At 42.7% G+C, this 16,476-nt stretch overlaps 1 protein-coding gene and 1 pseudogene across 5 annotated transcripts in view; one reads left to right on the top strand and one right to left on the bottom strand.

Moving 5' to 3' along the window:
- PPP1R13B (protein phosphatase 1 regulatory subunit 13B) overlaps positions 1-16,476 on the bottom strand; it is an 85,435-nt gene that overhangs the window by 22,675 nt on the left and 46,284 nt on the right. For all 4 annotated transcript variants that reach the window (XM_082450978.1, XM_082450979.1, XM_082450980.1 and 1 more), the window contains exon 4: positions 16,400-16,476. In XM_082450978.1, coding sequence (XP_082307104.1) covers positions 16,400-16,476 — 77 coding nt within the window. The remainder of the gene's footprint in view (positions 1-16,399) is intronic.
- Positions 1,628-9,216, top strand: LOC309655683 (small ribosomal subunit protein eS27 pseudogene; annotated as a pseudogene). The gene has a single exon. The product of its transcript is annotated as a small ribosomal subunit protein eS27 pseudogene (transcript).

Below are 16,476 nucleotides of genomic sequence, written 5' to 3'. Positions count from 1 at the left end.
CATTTCCTCCGGCCCCTATCACCTCCCTTCTGACGATGTCCCCTAACTCCTGTCTGCCTGGAAAGGCTATAAGCAGCAGTAATAAAGGAGCTTCGTAAAAGAAGAAACTAAACCATGTGCTCGGGACCCCAGCAGGAGTCAGAGACAGAGGGGGAGAGGGGGACCAGCACCAGGTATTCTCTATTTACACGACAGGGTGACTGTGAAGGGGTCAGGAGAACTGGGGCTTTTTTTTTTTTTTTTGAGTACTATACATGTTTGATACCATGGTAATTCGTTTACCCTCGATATGCCAGATATAATCCCAGATACTGTAACAGAAAAGTAAAATGCAGTTTCTCCCTGTTATCAATGAGCCTCGATTCTGCTGAATGGGGTAAGAATCTCACATGGGAAGCAATTAAGTTACCCATCAAATTCAACTATGAGGAACAGAGCCTGAGCTCAGCTTTCCATGCTTAAGAGTCTCATGTGAAATACAAAGAGCATTTTTCCAGCGTAGCAGCAAGGACCTGAAGCACCCGTGCACTCCTGTAGAAGTGTGCTGTTCAGCCTGGCACCCATCCTGGAAAGCCTGTGATAAGCTCAGAAAAGCAGAACATTTCACAGCACCACACTCAGCTACCCTGGGTCCACTGGTCATGAGAACTGTGGGTCTGAAAATAAAAAGTGTCTCTTAAAACCTCCTACCCCAAAACAATGAATCCAAATGAGAAGCTAAACCCTCTTTACATTATTGTTCCTGACTTTACATAAATTCCTCATAAAAATATTATTTCATGGGCTTGGAAACAGATCCTCCAGCCCAGTCAAGCCCTGGATGGCTGTGATCCTGGCCAACATCTTGATTACAACGTCATGAGAGACCCTGAACCACGCACCCAAGCCCTGGTTTCCTGACCCCTAGAAACTATGTAAGATAATAAAATTTACTGTTTAAATATATATATATATACACGCACATATATATAATTTCACAACACTTATAATAAAAAAACACATGATTTTCTAATTTTTATGCTCCTAAATTTAAGATTAGCCACTTTAAAAAAATTGATAAGCATATATTCTAATCCATTTCAGATACAAAATTTCAAAAACATCCATAGTGGTAATAAGTTAACAAAATGAAGTGACAACAGGCTAGTTTAAGAAATACCCAGTGAAGTTTATCACGTTTACTTTAATTGAGGCATAATTTACAGACCATAAACGTGCCATTTAAAGTCTACTGCTGCATGAGTTCTGACCACTGCACGTCACAGTGTAACCACCAGCCCAGTCAAGACAGAACATTTCCATCACCCCAGAAAGCTCCCCGCTGTGCTTCCCAGTCAACTCCACTCTCCCTGCCCCAAACCAGCCATCTGCAGGGGTGGTGCTGGTTGTGCCACGATCATCACCGAGTCCTGTGTCCTGGAGAAGTTCTCACAGACGGGGTCACTTCCTTGTGTTTGGCTTCTTTCATTCACCACAACGTTTTAGAGATTCATCCACGTTGTTACCTGTATCAGGAACTCGTTCCTTCCTGCTGACGAGTAGTATTCAGTCGTACGGATGTAACAGTTTTTGTTATCCTGTTCGTCTGCTGATGAGCATTTCGGTTATTTCTACTTTTTAGCTATGAGGAATAAAGCCATCTTGAACATTCATATACCAGTATTTATGTGGACAAACGTTCTGGCTTCTCTTGGGTAACTGAAGGGGAACGGGTTGAGGGGGTGGTTTGTGTGGTTAAGGGCTGGTTTAACTGATACAAACAGCCGAACTGTTTTCCAGAGTGAAGCACTGTTTTACACTCCTCCCAGCAATATATGAGAGCTCTAGCTTCTCCACATCCTTGTCAACATTTGGTGTTGTCAGGGTTTAAATTTTAATGATCCCCTTTTGAAATAAAATGCTAACCTCCTGGTGAAGAAAGAATTCCACATAAATGGTATTTTGATAAATAATGAAAAGAAGTAAGCATAAAAATGTCCTTAATGAAGCTATCAACCCCAAACGCACTATAATCAGATTTTCAATAAATAAGCTAGCTAGGGACTTCCCGTGTGGCACAGTGGTTAAGGATCTGCCTGCCAATGCAGGGGACACGGGTTCGAGCCCTGGTCCGGGAAGATCCCACATGCCATGGAGCAACTAAGCCCGTGCACCACAACTACTGAGCCTGCACTGTAGAGCCCGCAAGCCACAACTACTGAGCCCCGCGTGCCACAACTACTGCAGTCCATGTGCCTAGAGCTTGTGCTCTGCAACAAAGAGAAGCCACTGCAATGAGAAGCCCGCGCACCGCAACAAAGAGTAGCTCCCGCTCGCCGCAACTAGAGAAAGCCCGCACACAGCAATGAAGACCCAATGCAGCCAATAAATAAACAAACAAACAAACAAATAAGCTAGCTAGATTTGCTGAAATTTAGATATAAAGGGGGGCTTATTTCCCAGGCTAATGTCTCATTTGTACTAATTATGTATATGAATCATGACTCAGAAAGCTATCACAATAAAGTATGTTTGACAAACAGGCTATCAGAACTAGATTTTTTAGATATTAAACAACTACAACTCACTTGATAATTGTGGTTAAAAGCTTTAGATCACAAGTCAGTTGATAACATGGCTTTAGTCAAATGTATTTTTGTCTCCTCGGGTAATGTGTTTCATATATATTTTGAAACTGGTGTTACAATAATTCAGTTATTAAAAATATATAATAAAGTTTCTCAAACCATTGTAGACAATTATGCAATACACTCATCTTCCATCCTAAGCCTCTAATGATATGTTTTGTAGATTTTTAGTCTTCCCAAATATTAGTAAGAAGACTTAGCTTTATGTCTCATCTGAGGTACTATTGAAAACGTTCTGCCAACATGCACCGAATGTGTTTTTCCAATACGTGCCAAAACCATCGAAGACTGCACTTCTGTCTATGAAAACAAAACGTTCCTCACCTCGCACAGTATGCGCTCAGTTAATGACTCTTCACTCTCACAGTTCCTAAAAAAATGACACTATTTTCCAGACAACTTTTTTTTGGTATAATGACATCCAAAAACACATTAAGTGCTCTGTAAGAAGTGATATTGTGACATTAGTTTCAAGCAAATCAACAGTCACCAATTTACTCACCCCAACTGCTCCGCATCAGAGAATAGGACGTGGCCCAACCCTAGAGCAAGTGTCACGGCTGGTGAGTCCCCACGTGCGCTCTGCGCACATGCGCCTGGTGAAGAGGCCGAGGGGCGTCTTCTTCAACCCCCTCTGCTCTACTGTGCACAGGGCCTCCCCCATCTGTTTTCAAGTGCTCTCTTGTTTAGCTTTTGTTACCCTAAAGATGCTTTCCTGTCCTATAACTTTAAGTTCAGTTTGAGTGCATTATCCCCAAAAGTTGAAAAATTGGTGAAGAAAATTATATAAAAGGAAGAATTTACATTTCAAAGTCATTCCAAAGAAAAATTCTCTTGCATCCCTCTCCACCGACCATGCCTACTGTGAAGCCTTCTCCTCCTCCTTTCGCAAATACGACACACTGTCATTGCATGACATTTCATGTCCCAGCTGAATTCATGTGTTATTGCTTCTGTCATCATGACTTCAGCGTTCAACTCATATATTTTATATCTGTGAAAACAGTTTGGGAATCAACAGTCCCCCTTTCTTTATTTCACAGGCCGTGTGTCTGCTCTCTACTGCTGAGTAACAGATCACACCTAGCCTTGGTATGAGCTTAAAACAGTACACATTCATCATGGCTCACAGCTTCTGTGGGTGAAGGATTCCCGAGCAGCATGACTGGTCGGTTCTGGCTAGAGATCCCTCCTGAGATGGAGTCAAATGTCAGGCAGGGCTGTGGCCGTTTTAAGGCCGCAGGATCTGGTTCCACGATGGCTCACACGCATGGCTACCAAGCTGCTGCTGGCTGCTGGTGGGGCGCCTCAGCTCTCCTCCAGGTGGGCCCTTCTCAGAGCTGCCTGCTCCAGTGTCCTCGTGACACAGTGGCTGGTTTCCCTCAGCGCAAGCAATCCAAGAGAGAGCTGGAGCAGCTGTCTCCTTATGAACTAGCCTCGAAGTCACACGACCTCACCTTCCCCACGTTCTGTTTGTGCGGAGCAAGTCACTAAGTCTCGGCGAGGAGGGGAATTAGGCTCCACCTTTGAAGGGAGGCATGTTAAAGAATTTGCAGACATATTTAAAGACCACCACATCCACTGACTGTGAAATCTCGTGAAGACTCTATAGACTTCTATCATTCTATCATGCACTACTTAGAAGAGTTTGGTTGTTCCCAACAGCACTGTCACAATCCAAAGAAGAGAACGTTTATGAGCATATGTTTAAGAGAGTGAGATAACAGGGCAATCAACAGAGGTTTTAAATATAAATGCTGCTTTTCCCCTCAATGCCTAACGTATACTGTTTGGTAGTGGATTTTGTCAGTAGTTAAACACCTATCAGCTAATGGGCCACTTTAGATGTCAGCTTTAATCCTGATATGCTGATTTTAATACTCAACCAAATAACTTCATCTTTGGTTACAAAACAGACAAGAATATAACTGTAATATTATTTGGGAAAAAAGTAAGTTCCCTAAGCTTCCAAGTTCCTTTTTGTATTTAGTCTATATGGAGAACACAGTTAACCCACTGGTGAGCCTAGCCATCCACCCCGGCCTCTCTCCAAAGGAGCTCTAGATCCAGAGTTCCCATGGCCAAACTCACATTTTTGTTTGTATGCCCTGCCAGCACTTCAACTTCCACATGTCTGAAACCAAACCCCTTCCTTTCCTTCCAACTCGGGCTTCCTCCCTAAACTCCGGACTTTCATCAATGGCTCTCGCACCGTGTCTACCCTGAGCCCACCTCGCCCACTGGAAGCTGCGGCTCAGCTCCTGATCTCTCTCACAGCTGTGCCTGCCGCCCCCTTCCACCAGCAACCCTTTCCCACCCCCATATTTTTGCTCACATTCTTCCTTCTGTCCACAATGCCTTTCTCCTACTTCCTAAACCCTTCCTTATCCTTGAAGATCTAGTGGCAATGCCATCTGCTTCCTGAAGTTCTTCCTGATCATCTAAGGGATTTCTTACACAGCTGTTCTGACGCTCAGGATCTGACATCACTTCCAGACATGGGACAGAACTCAGTATTTTTTAATGGATTCGAAATTCTAGAGATTCAACAACATGTAAGGAGCACTTGCTCAGACATTTATATATACTTGAGTTTACAGTTATCTTAGTTGATGTGTACGAAAACTCTGTGAGGGAAAATAAGCTTAGTTTAGGATGAGGAAGCTGAGTCTCTGTGCAGCTGCTGGACGGCTCTCCTAAGTTCCTGTGGTTGGGTCAGTATCCGTGTCAGGATCTTAACCTGAGTCTCCTGACAGCAAGCCAGACGCTCTTTCCATCGCACAGGTGGTATTGCCCTCATGTTTTTTTCTTACCAGGCTACATTTCTTACCATTGCTCCTAACCAACAATCATTTATTGTATCAAAGGGTAGACACTCCATTAGACACCACTTATTGATTTATTATTAGTTTGAATCATATGAAAATGCTATTTTTGTAGATCAAAAAATGGTCAAAATCAGTAATTTCATATGGTTCAATCTAACAGGAAAGGATTCATTCCCCCCCTGGGAAAAATGTAAAAGCTAAAGATAACTTGATTCTAGCATAGAATAATAAAAAAAATACAGAGAAGAATGAACTCTAGGTAACTATTTTTGGAAGACTATGAGAAATGACAAAACAGACTAATGACACCTGCCTAGTGACACTCAAGGGCTTTCTGGAGGAAGGCAGGATGGTGAGGAGGCCTGCCTATTGCTGCTGCTATTATTCCAGAGGAAGTCATCTGTGGCTTTCTTGAGACAATTTCATGTAAGCAGACATAAATGAATTATAAAAGGGGAAGAACTAATTTTTTTAAAAAATAAATTTATTTATTTAATTTTGGCTGTGTTTGGTCTTCGTTGCTGCGCGCGGGCTCTCTCTAGTTGTGGCGAGCGGGGGCTACTCTTTGTTGTGGTGTGCGGGCTTCTCATTGCGGTGGCTTCTCTTGTTGTGGAGCACGGGCTCTAGGCATGAGGGCTTCAGTAGTTGTGGCATGCGGGCTCAGTAGTTGTGACTCACGCACTCTAGAGCACAGGCTCAGTAGTTGTGGCGCACGGGCTTAGCTGCTCCGCGGCATGTGGGATTTTCCCGGACCAGGGCATGAACCTGTGTCCCCTGCATTGGCAGGTGGATTCTTAACCGCCATGCTACCAGGGAAGTCCCGGAAGAACTAATTTTAAAACCTCGTGTCTGATCATTTTTCTTGAAAGATGATTTTCAAGGAATTTCTTTTCTTGGAGGGTAATATTGTCCTCCTACAAATGTTTCTTTTAAGATTTCTTTAAAGAAAGATCATTCTGTTAGCTAATAATAACTCCTCTTGTTTACATTAGCATCTCAAGTGACATTTTCTTTAAGTTGTAGTTTACAGATAACAGGATGCCTTTTGAGTTTATATCTCCATAACCTTGACATTTTTATTTTCAAATATTTTCTTTGGAAGTAAGTCTCTCTGAGATTCAAGTAGCTGTGACTCTGCTGTAAAGTAGAGCTGGCAAAGCCTCACGAAACTCCCTGCCTCCGGTCCCATTCCACCCTCCACCCAGACACACAAGCACACACGCTGGCACCCAGGGATCCTTCTGAGATACAGCTGACCCTGTCTTCCTCTTACTTAACCTCCTACAAGACACGTCCAGGCTCTGAGACCCCCAGGCGGGTTCTCCAGTTCTCTTCCCTCTTCAGCATCGCCCCACCTTCCTGTCCCCTGGCTCTGCTGTTACATTCTCTGCCGCCACACAGCCCCACGTCTTCCTCCCTATCTTTGCGGAAGTCTCTGGTCGCCACCTCAATAAGGCTAATCTGATCCTCCCTGTTACTGTGGTGCCTTGTCCTACTCTCATCACACTCCTCACACTATGTTATAGTTTATCTGTTTTCACAGCTCTCTCCAAAAAACACCCATTCTTTCTCTGTGAAATCTGAGGCAGACTTCAAGTAGCCACCACCAAACACCTTGCATTGATAATGTCTTTGGTCTATCTAAAATACAAATAAATTGGATACAGGGAACTACATTCAACATCTTTTTTTTTTGGCCGTGCCGCGCAGCTTGTGGGATCTTGGTTCCCCGACCAGGGATTGAACCTGGGCCTTAGGCAGTGAAAGAACCGAGTCTTAACCAATGGACCACCAGGGAAGTCCCAATATCTTATAATAACCTATGATGGAAAAGAATATGAAAAAGAATATATATGTGTGTGTATAACTGAATTACTTTGCTGAACACCTGAAACTAACACAGCACTGTAAATCAACTTACTGCAATAATAAATAAATAAACAAATAAATTGGATAGAATTGCTTTAAAAAGAATAAAAGAGGACTTCCAAGCCTGGGTGGTAGTTACCTGAGTGTTTGCTTAGTAATTCTTTAAACCATACATGTTTTACACATTCTTCTGTACATTTATTTTTCAATTTAAAAAGTAAGAAATAAAGAAGAATTAGACCTAACAGCCAGTATCCCATCTTGTGATTTAATCATCACAAGATATTGGTTTAAAATTATAACTAGTTTTTTAAAGTATAACTGGATTCTCAAGTACAATGCCACTTCAAAGATGACAAACATCCCTAAAACAAAACTGACAAAATAATTAGGATAAAATCTGTTTATAATCACATGATATTCTAGAACATTAAATCATTCCTCTTTTTTCCTACCTCTGCAAGGTTATAAACTTTCAGGTTTGGAGAGTATTTTTACTTGCTTATTTAGCAAACAAAAAAGTAGGTGATAATGATATCAAGGTACATTATAAACATGTAGGTTTATTTTTATCACATAAAATATTCAGTAAAATTGAACCTCTCTAACATCTCATTGTGCTCTGGAAATGGTGTATTTCATATTCCAAAAATTACTAAGTCTCACAAATTAATAAGAGTTAATTAGATATCTAAAGCATATACTGGCTCCCACCCCCTGCAATACTACTACAATATGCTATTTTATCCTATATGTGAATCACTCATACGATTAAAATTCACTGATACCAGTTCAGTTTGGTTTAACCACATTTATACCCAAGGCAAGTGGCTGGGTGCAGCTGGGGCGAGAAAGATCAACAGGAGAACAGGGCTACCAAGGAGCATGAACACCCGTAAGAGAAACCAACTACACCCCACACGACTGCTACAAGCTGAGCATTATGGTGACTTCTCTATCTCTCAGAATGTGGCCCACAAAACACGCTGAGCTACACTACTGATAGCAACAACTAAAAGATAAAACATAAAAACCTATTTTTAAAAGCACCACCGAGTTGACACAGCAAGGAAGGAAGCTACAGGGGCTGAAATAAAGAGACAGCAGAAGCTCTGGGCATTGAGGAAATATCAAAGCCAGCTTATGCCCACCTGGAGACTTGCCCTCTGGAGCTGCTGAAGCCTGGCACTAAGACAGAAAGCTGGTTTTCCGGTAGTGACGACCTCCCCATGAGAACACGCCTCTTGGAATGGACCTCCTTCATCCCTCTCCAGGAGAGAAGAGGAACGCAGCAAGAAGCGCCTGGTGCGGAGCCCCAATTCCTACTTCATGGATGTGAAATGCCCAGGATGCTATAAAATCACGACCGTCTCTAGCCATGCACAAACAGTAGTTTTGTGTGGCGGCTGCTCTACTGTCCTCTGCCAACCTACAAGAGGAAAAGCAAGGCTTACAGAAGGATGCTCCTTCAGACAGAAGCAGCACTAAAAGCACCCTGAATCAAGAAGAACAGGAAATCATCCCAATAAACACATTTCGGATTTAAAAAAAAAAAAAGAGAGAGAAAGATGAGACCAACCCAGGGTGGAGAGTCCAATAGAAGATGCCATACACATCCAGGACCCCGATTCAGCGTGAGAGTGAATGAGAAACACCCTCAAACCCACAGATGGGAGCAGGAGAAATTGCCCTCTCTCCATCACAGTCTGAGTGGAGGGGGACGACCCCGCTAAGAATCCGGAAACACGAGCCAGCCCTCGTGCAAGCTTCAAGACCCACAGAGGGGACCACAGAGTGAGTCTATCTGCACGCCCAGTTACTGACCAAAGCAAATGCAAACCACTTGGGAAAATCCCACCTTCATCCAGACCTTAAAAATATTCACAGGTCAAGTTCCAAGGAAAATGAGAAGCTCATTGTCAAAAATCAAAGCACACAAAGATCATAACACCATGACTTAAAGCCAGTAGAAGCGACATATGCAGAAATTGAAATTATTAGTTGCAGAATATGAAATAACTATGTTTAGTGTGTTTAAAGAAATAAGAGAAGCTTAAAATATGACAAAAGAGTAACCAAGAAGAGGTGGAAAAGAACCAACTAAAACCTCTAAACTGAAAAATTTTTAATGACTGCTTAAATCCACTTTACTGTAGTTGACATATAATAAACTGTACATATCGGAAGTGCACAATTTGACACATTTTGACAAACATGCACACCATGAAACTATCACCACAATGCAGAAAATGGACAAACCCATCACCCTTAAAACTTCCTTGTGCTCCTTTGTAATCCCTCCCTCCCACCTCCCGCCACCCTTCCCAGGTTCCAGGTCCACAGGCAACTGCTGATCTACTTTCTGTTACTAGAAATTAGTTTACGTTTTCTCTAATTTTATATAAATGGAACTATACAGTGTGTACTCTTTTGTCTGGCTTCTTTCTTACAGCGTAATGATTTGAGATCCATCCATGGTGTAGTATGCAGCAGTGGTTCATTCTTTTCTTTTTCTTTTTAATTAATTAATTTATTTATTTTTGGCTGCATTGGGTCTTCGTTGCTGTGCGCGGGCTTTCTCTAGTTGCAGCAAGCGGGGGCTACTCTTTTGTTACAGTGCGCAGGCTTCTCATTGAGGTGGTTTCTCCTGTTGCAGACCACGGGCTCTAGGTGCACGGGCTTCAGTAACTGTGGCACGTGGGCTCAGTAGTTGTGGCTTGCAGGCTCTAGAGTGCAGGCTCAGTAGTTGTGGCACACGGGCTTAGTTGCTTCGCGGCATGTGGGATCTTCCCGGACCAGGGCTCGAACCCGTGTCCGCTGCATTGGCAGGTGGATTCTTAACCACTGCGCCACCAGGGAAGCCCGGTTCATTCTTTTTTATTGCTCAGGAATATTTCATTGTATGGATATAACAGTTTTTTTGTCCATTCACCTGTTAACACACATTAGGGTTTTTCTAGATTTTTGGCTACCACAAATCAAACTGCTATAACATTCATGTACAAGTTTATATGGACATCTGCTTTCCTTTCTCGTGTAAATACTGAGAAGTAGAATTGCTGGATCGTATAACAGATTTATGTTCAAGTTTTAAAGAAACTGTCCAACTGTGTTCCAGACCACACCACTTACATTCTCAGCAGCCGTGTGTGTTTCTCGCAGGCTCTCCACAACTCTGCCAGCACTTGCTATCACCAGTCTTTTTAGTTTTAGACATTCTGATGGATGCGTGGTAGTATCTCACTGTGGTTTTAATTTGTATTTTCCTAAAAACTAATGATGTGGAACATGTTTACACACGCTTACTTGACATTCACATACCTTCTTTAGTGAAGCATCTATTCAAATATTCTGCCTGCTTCTTCTAAAACTGTGTTATTTATTTTATTAATGAGATTTGAGATTTCTTTTTATATTCTGAATATAGTTCCTTATCAGGTATAGTATTTGCAAGTATTTTCTCCCACACTGTGCCTTGTCTTTTCATAACAAGTAACACCAAAAGCATATTATATGTACTAACATCCAAATAAACACAGTGAAAGACAGAATTCATTAACTGAAAAATTGTATCTTAAGAAGTTATCCAGAACACAGTACAAAGAGACAAAGAAAGTGAAAATATAAGAGTAATTAAGGATAAAATGAAAGATATAACATGTCTAATCAAAGTTCCAGAGAAGAAAAAAGAAAGAATGTGGAAGAAGAAATACCTGTAGAGATAACAGTAGAGAACTTTCCAGCTAGGTTGATAGATGCCAATCCCCAGAATCAGTAAGTTCAACAAATCCCAACAGGAGAAATTAACAGAAATGCACACTTAGTTCTTCTACTCAAAACAGAGAATTATTTAATCCTAATTTCATTAAATCTCAAAACCACTATATGATAGTAAAGGGATTTTTGACATCAAATAATATAACACCACAAAAACAGGATAACAGGAATGGAGACAACAAGAATGTCTGGAAGCTGGAGAATGGATGCGAAGTAACTGACCTAGTAGATCTGAGACAGACCTCAAGAGAGAAGAGGTGAAACTGGATGAAGAAACCAGTTACATCACAGAACCTTCAAAGGGCTCAGGAATTGGCAAAACTATGTTATCTCTGGAAAGGGGGATGAAATGAAAGGCACCTAAAATAAAGCAAACTGAGTGAAAGATATTTAAGAAGCAGTAAAATCCCTAGATCTCCTCCCCAACTCTATGATCTAGGTGACCACCTCTCTCCTACCCTGGCAGAAGTCTACAAATTTATTCTCTAGACAACTGAAACGTTATCTGGCCTGGGAGATGACAGTCCCAGCTGAGTCCTGGGTACCATATGGAAAACAAGGAGACTAAGTGACCATATTAATAATAAATGCTTCCAGAAACAAACACTCACATATACAGTCAATTGATCTGACAAAGGTGCCAAGACAATTAAATGGGGAAAGGATAGTCTTTGCACCAAATGGTGCTGGGATAATAGGATATTTACATGCAAAAGAATAAATCTGGCCCCCCTACTTCATACCATACACAAATATTAACTCAAAATGGACCACAGACCTAAGTATAAGAGCTAAAACTATAAAGCTCTTAGAAGAAAATATGGGGGGTGGGGGTAGGATCAATTGGCCTTGGCAACTTAGTGGATATACAGGAATAAAGCAGAAACGGACTCAGATTTAGCCTGACTGGCTGAGAAAACAGAAGAGAAGTATAGATACTTTCAGGACACCTAAGTAAAATGCTTGCTTTCCTTCTGGGAGTCAGGAGTTTTGGTGGTTGCTAGACAGAGGCTGCCCACATGAGCAGCTCCCAATAAAACCCCGGGCATTGGGGCTCTGATGAGCTTCCCTGGCAGACGTTTCACTCATGTCACGATCAGCTGCTGGAAGAATTAGGTGCATCCTGTGTGACTCCACTGGGAGCGGACTCTTGGGAGCCTGGTCTCCTCAGACGTCACCCCGTGTGCCTCTTCCCTTTGATGCTCTCGCTTCGTGTTCCCTGACTGGAGGAGGTTGCAGCCGCGAGCACAACCATAATGCTGAGTCCTGTGGGTCCTCCAAGCAAATCACCAACACCGGGGGTGGTCTTGGGACCCCTGATACAGGCATACACAATGAGAATAAATCAATTTGCCTCTATACCATAAAGTTACACAAGATCTTGAAAATTCTGTTGGACAAGTAAGTTCCGAATGCTTACGACAGTGTGTACATATAACCTGGAGGTTCCCAAACTGGCAGGGCAACAGGTCATATGGGGAGTCTTCCAGGCCCACCTCACACTTACTGAATCAAAAGTTCTGCCAATGGGATCTGGGCCTTTATGTATATATTTTTTAATACATAAATTTATTTATTTATCTACTTTTGGCTGTGTTGGGTTTTTGCTGCCGCGCGCTGGCTTCTCTAGTTGCAGTGAGCGGGGGCTACTCTTCGTTGCGGTGCACGGCCTTCTTATTGCGGTGGCTTCTCTTGTTGCGGAGCACGGGCTCTAGGCGCACGGGCTTCAGCAGTTGTGGCACGTGGGCTCAGTAGTTGTGGCGCATGGGCCTAGTTGCTCCGTGGCATGTGGGATCTTCATGGACCAGGGCTCGAACCCATGTCTCCTGCATAGGCAGGCAGACTCTTAACCACTGCGCCACCAGGGAAGCCCATGGGCCTTTATTTCTTAGACAACCTGACTTCATGACCTGCAATTTTGGGAGAACAGAACTTTCCCAGCCTCCTGCCTCAGCAGCTGCTAATGGGCATGCATCACACCAAATCAGCAGCCTGTCCTTCTCTTCCAACCCACAGGCTGCTGGATCTGTTCCTGGTTGCTGCAGCCCACAGACAGAAGGTTCAGTGTGCCACCATTCTATATCCAGGATATACACAAAAACATTTTTGGAGAAGGACATTTTTAACATCTTATTAACTTTAAAAATGCATGTAAAAGTGCTTTGTAGACAATAAAGTACTTCACAAAGGTAATATATTATTAGGCTTAAAAGGCAGGTGTGTGTGCCATAAAACACAGTAACATCTAAGATGTCATGCTTCTAGCACAGAGTTATACCTCCTTGCTAGCTCTCTACCTTCCTCTAACTATAAGCTCATGTAAAGGCTACAAACACATTTTTAATTTTGGTTTCAGGTTTCAGTTTTGTTGCTCTTGAAATGTAAACTTCATTTCCATGTTAACAAGAAACAACTTCATCCTGGAAAAGATCACAGACCCATCACATCAAAACATCAAAACTCACCTTCTTACATTATTGGAAGGGAATCCTTTCCTCCGGAGTCCCTTCCCTTTATCATATGCGCACATACCCCGCCTCAATACACACAGCCTACTCAACGTATTTACTTCCCCTTCCCTAAAGTTCAGGCCAGGAAATCTTAGAACTCAAAAGGATCTTCAAAATTCTGTTGTACAGGTAAGTTCTGAATGCTTCCGACAGTGGGTACATGTAACCTGGAGGTTCCCAAACCTGGCAGGGCAACAGAGTCACGTGGGGAGTTTTCCAGGCCCATTCCAAACTTACTGAATCAAAAATTCTGCCAGTGGGGCCTGGGCCTTTATTTCTTACGACTTTCTGAAGCATATATGCCTGACGGAACCCCACAAAGGCTCTAGATTTGGAGTGGACAAGTATATCAGAAGGCAGGAATAAGAGGAGGATTTGTGGAATGATCTTTAGAAACTGAAGGGTAAGGAATGAGAATCCTTAATCTTGACATTAGGAATAGTTCTCCTTGAGTGGCACAAGGATTAAGACATTGGAACCAAAAAGAAGAAAATATAATCTAGTATACCACTTGGCTCTGCAGTGGATAATATCTGAAAAATCTAAAATAATAAACACCATTAAATGGTTTTCAGCTTTATAACCAATATATATACAAGGTATAAAGTCTTAACTATACTTAGATAAAAGTACACAAATATTATCAACATTGACAACATAAAAGTACAGCTGAGGGCTTCCCTGGTGGCGCAGTGGTTAAGAATCCGCCTGCCAACGCAGGGGACACGGGTTCGATGCCTGGTCCGGAAAGATCCCACATGCCGTGGAGCAACTAAGCCCGTGTGCCACAACTACTGAGCCTGTGCTCTAGAGCCCGCGAGCCACAACTACTGAGCCCACGTGCCACACCTACTGAAGCCTGCACACCTAGAGTCCATGCTCCGCAACAAGAGAAGCCACCACAATGAGAAGCCCGCGCACTGCAACGAAGAGTAGCCCCCACTTGCTGCAACTAGAGAAAGCCCGTGCGCAGCAATGAAGACCCAACACAGCCAAAAATAAATAAATTAAAAAAAAAAAAAAAAGTACAGCTGAAAAAGCTGGAAGGTAGGACAGGAGGGAAGGGGAGACGGAGAAAAGGGAGGGGGTGCTAATACCCTCATCTTACAAGAAGGGAGGTCCAGAGACATGGTTTAAAGTTGATCATACAAAGAAACAGAGACTTAAGTATATCATTTAAAGTCACAATGGTAGCCAATAAAAGAAATAAAATCGGAAGTCAATAATAGCAAGTTGGAAAGTACAGAGGCAAAGTAACTTGCTCAGACTTAGCTTGTTAGAAAGTTCTGAAGCCGTGTCTGAGCACGGGCCCTCCACACTCCAGGCCTGTGCTTTTTCCAGTGTATAGCTGTGCCAAGCACATGCCAGGGGGTGATCCGCCCAAGGCTATACACCTAGTTAGTGGCAGAGCCAGAAAAAGAAACTAATTCTCCAGCCTGAAAATTATTTGGAAAACTTATTACTAAAACTTCCAGAAAAGACCATGGTAGAAGTTTCTCATTCTTCCTTCTTCTCTCATTCATTCACTCTCATTCATTCATTTCTGCTCATTCTTTTAACATGTTATTTCTTAAAAAGAACCCTTTAGGACTTCCCTGGTGGTGCAGTGGATAAGACTCAGTGCTCCCAATGCAGGGGTCCAGGTTCAATCCCTGGTCAGGGAACTAGATCCCACACGCATGCCACCACTAAGGAGCCCATGTGCCACAACTAAGGAGGCTGCAAGCCACAACTAAGGAGCCCACCTGCTGCAACAAAGACCCAGTGCAACCAAATAAAATAAATAAATATTAAAAAAAGAAAAAGAAAAAAGAACCCTTCTACTTAGATAAAGTTCCTCACCTATAATCAATGTTAGGCCTATTCTCCAACTCTACACCATATGATAAAGGAAGTTCTCTTTCCTGGAGGCACCTATGAAGACTTCAACCCACCAGCTGCTTTGTCTTTTAAGACCTGAAACAAGGATCAAGACATCAACACTGAAGATACAAAGCAAGTCTGCCTGCCCATCTTTTAGTCTAGAGACTAGACCATCTGCTTCCTGGGGACAGGCCACTGTCATGAGCACAGAGGCACGCAGCTGCTGCTCCAGGACATGCCGTCGGCAGCAACATGTAATGGGCATGGAGGGCACTGCTCTGCTTGAGACCATCCAGTGCATGGGCCATGGTGTGGATTGATAAAACCATTACCACTCAAGTGACTGCCGCTTTGTAACTTCATAAAAATGTTTGAAATATTCAACAGAAATGACAACTTCTGTGAAAATAAAGGGCAACCTCAGGAAAATGGAGTTGGGAAGCCACGACGGGGAGCTCTCACACACATACCACTAGACACCGGTGCAGATCCCAACAGGAAGAGACGTACTGTGCATCCCCGGAGGAAGTAACACCACTCTACTGCCACCAGCAGCAGGAATAACGATCTCCTCCTTGCCTGACAACAATTCAGCCAATGTAAAGCCACCATATTTCGAACTCCCAGGTTCCTTCAACAGACCTTTTGTTGACAGCAGCCCCTCCCAACTTCCTCTTCTCCTCTAAAAAAGAGTTTCCTCTTGCTTTAGAGGACTGGGATGTGGTTGTCCAGAGCTGCGGGTCCTGAATTGCAATTCTTCACTGTTCCCAAATCAACTTGTTTTGCTGGTAAAATAACTGGCTGTTTTATTGTTTTCGGTTAGCACTACCCCAAAATTAATTCTTTAAAAATAAATTATAATCCCAATTCATTAGTACCTATAAAAAGCAATTAAAATTTTTCAATTTAATTCACTATTACTTACCCCATTTTCAGTGCGTTTTTCTCCAGGTACATTTATTACATTTCTCTGAGTTCTTTGCTCTTGGGTCTGACGGCCAC

This window comes from Balaenoptera physalus, assembly GCF_965194825.1.
Source record: "Balaenoptera physalus genome assembly, chromosome: 2".
Taxonomy (NCBI): Eukaryota; Metazoa; Chordata; class Mammalia; order Artiodactyla; family Balaenopteridae; genus Balaenoptera; species Balaenoptera physalus.
This window is presented reverse-complemented; position numbering and strand designations above follow the sequence as displayed.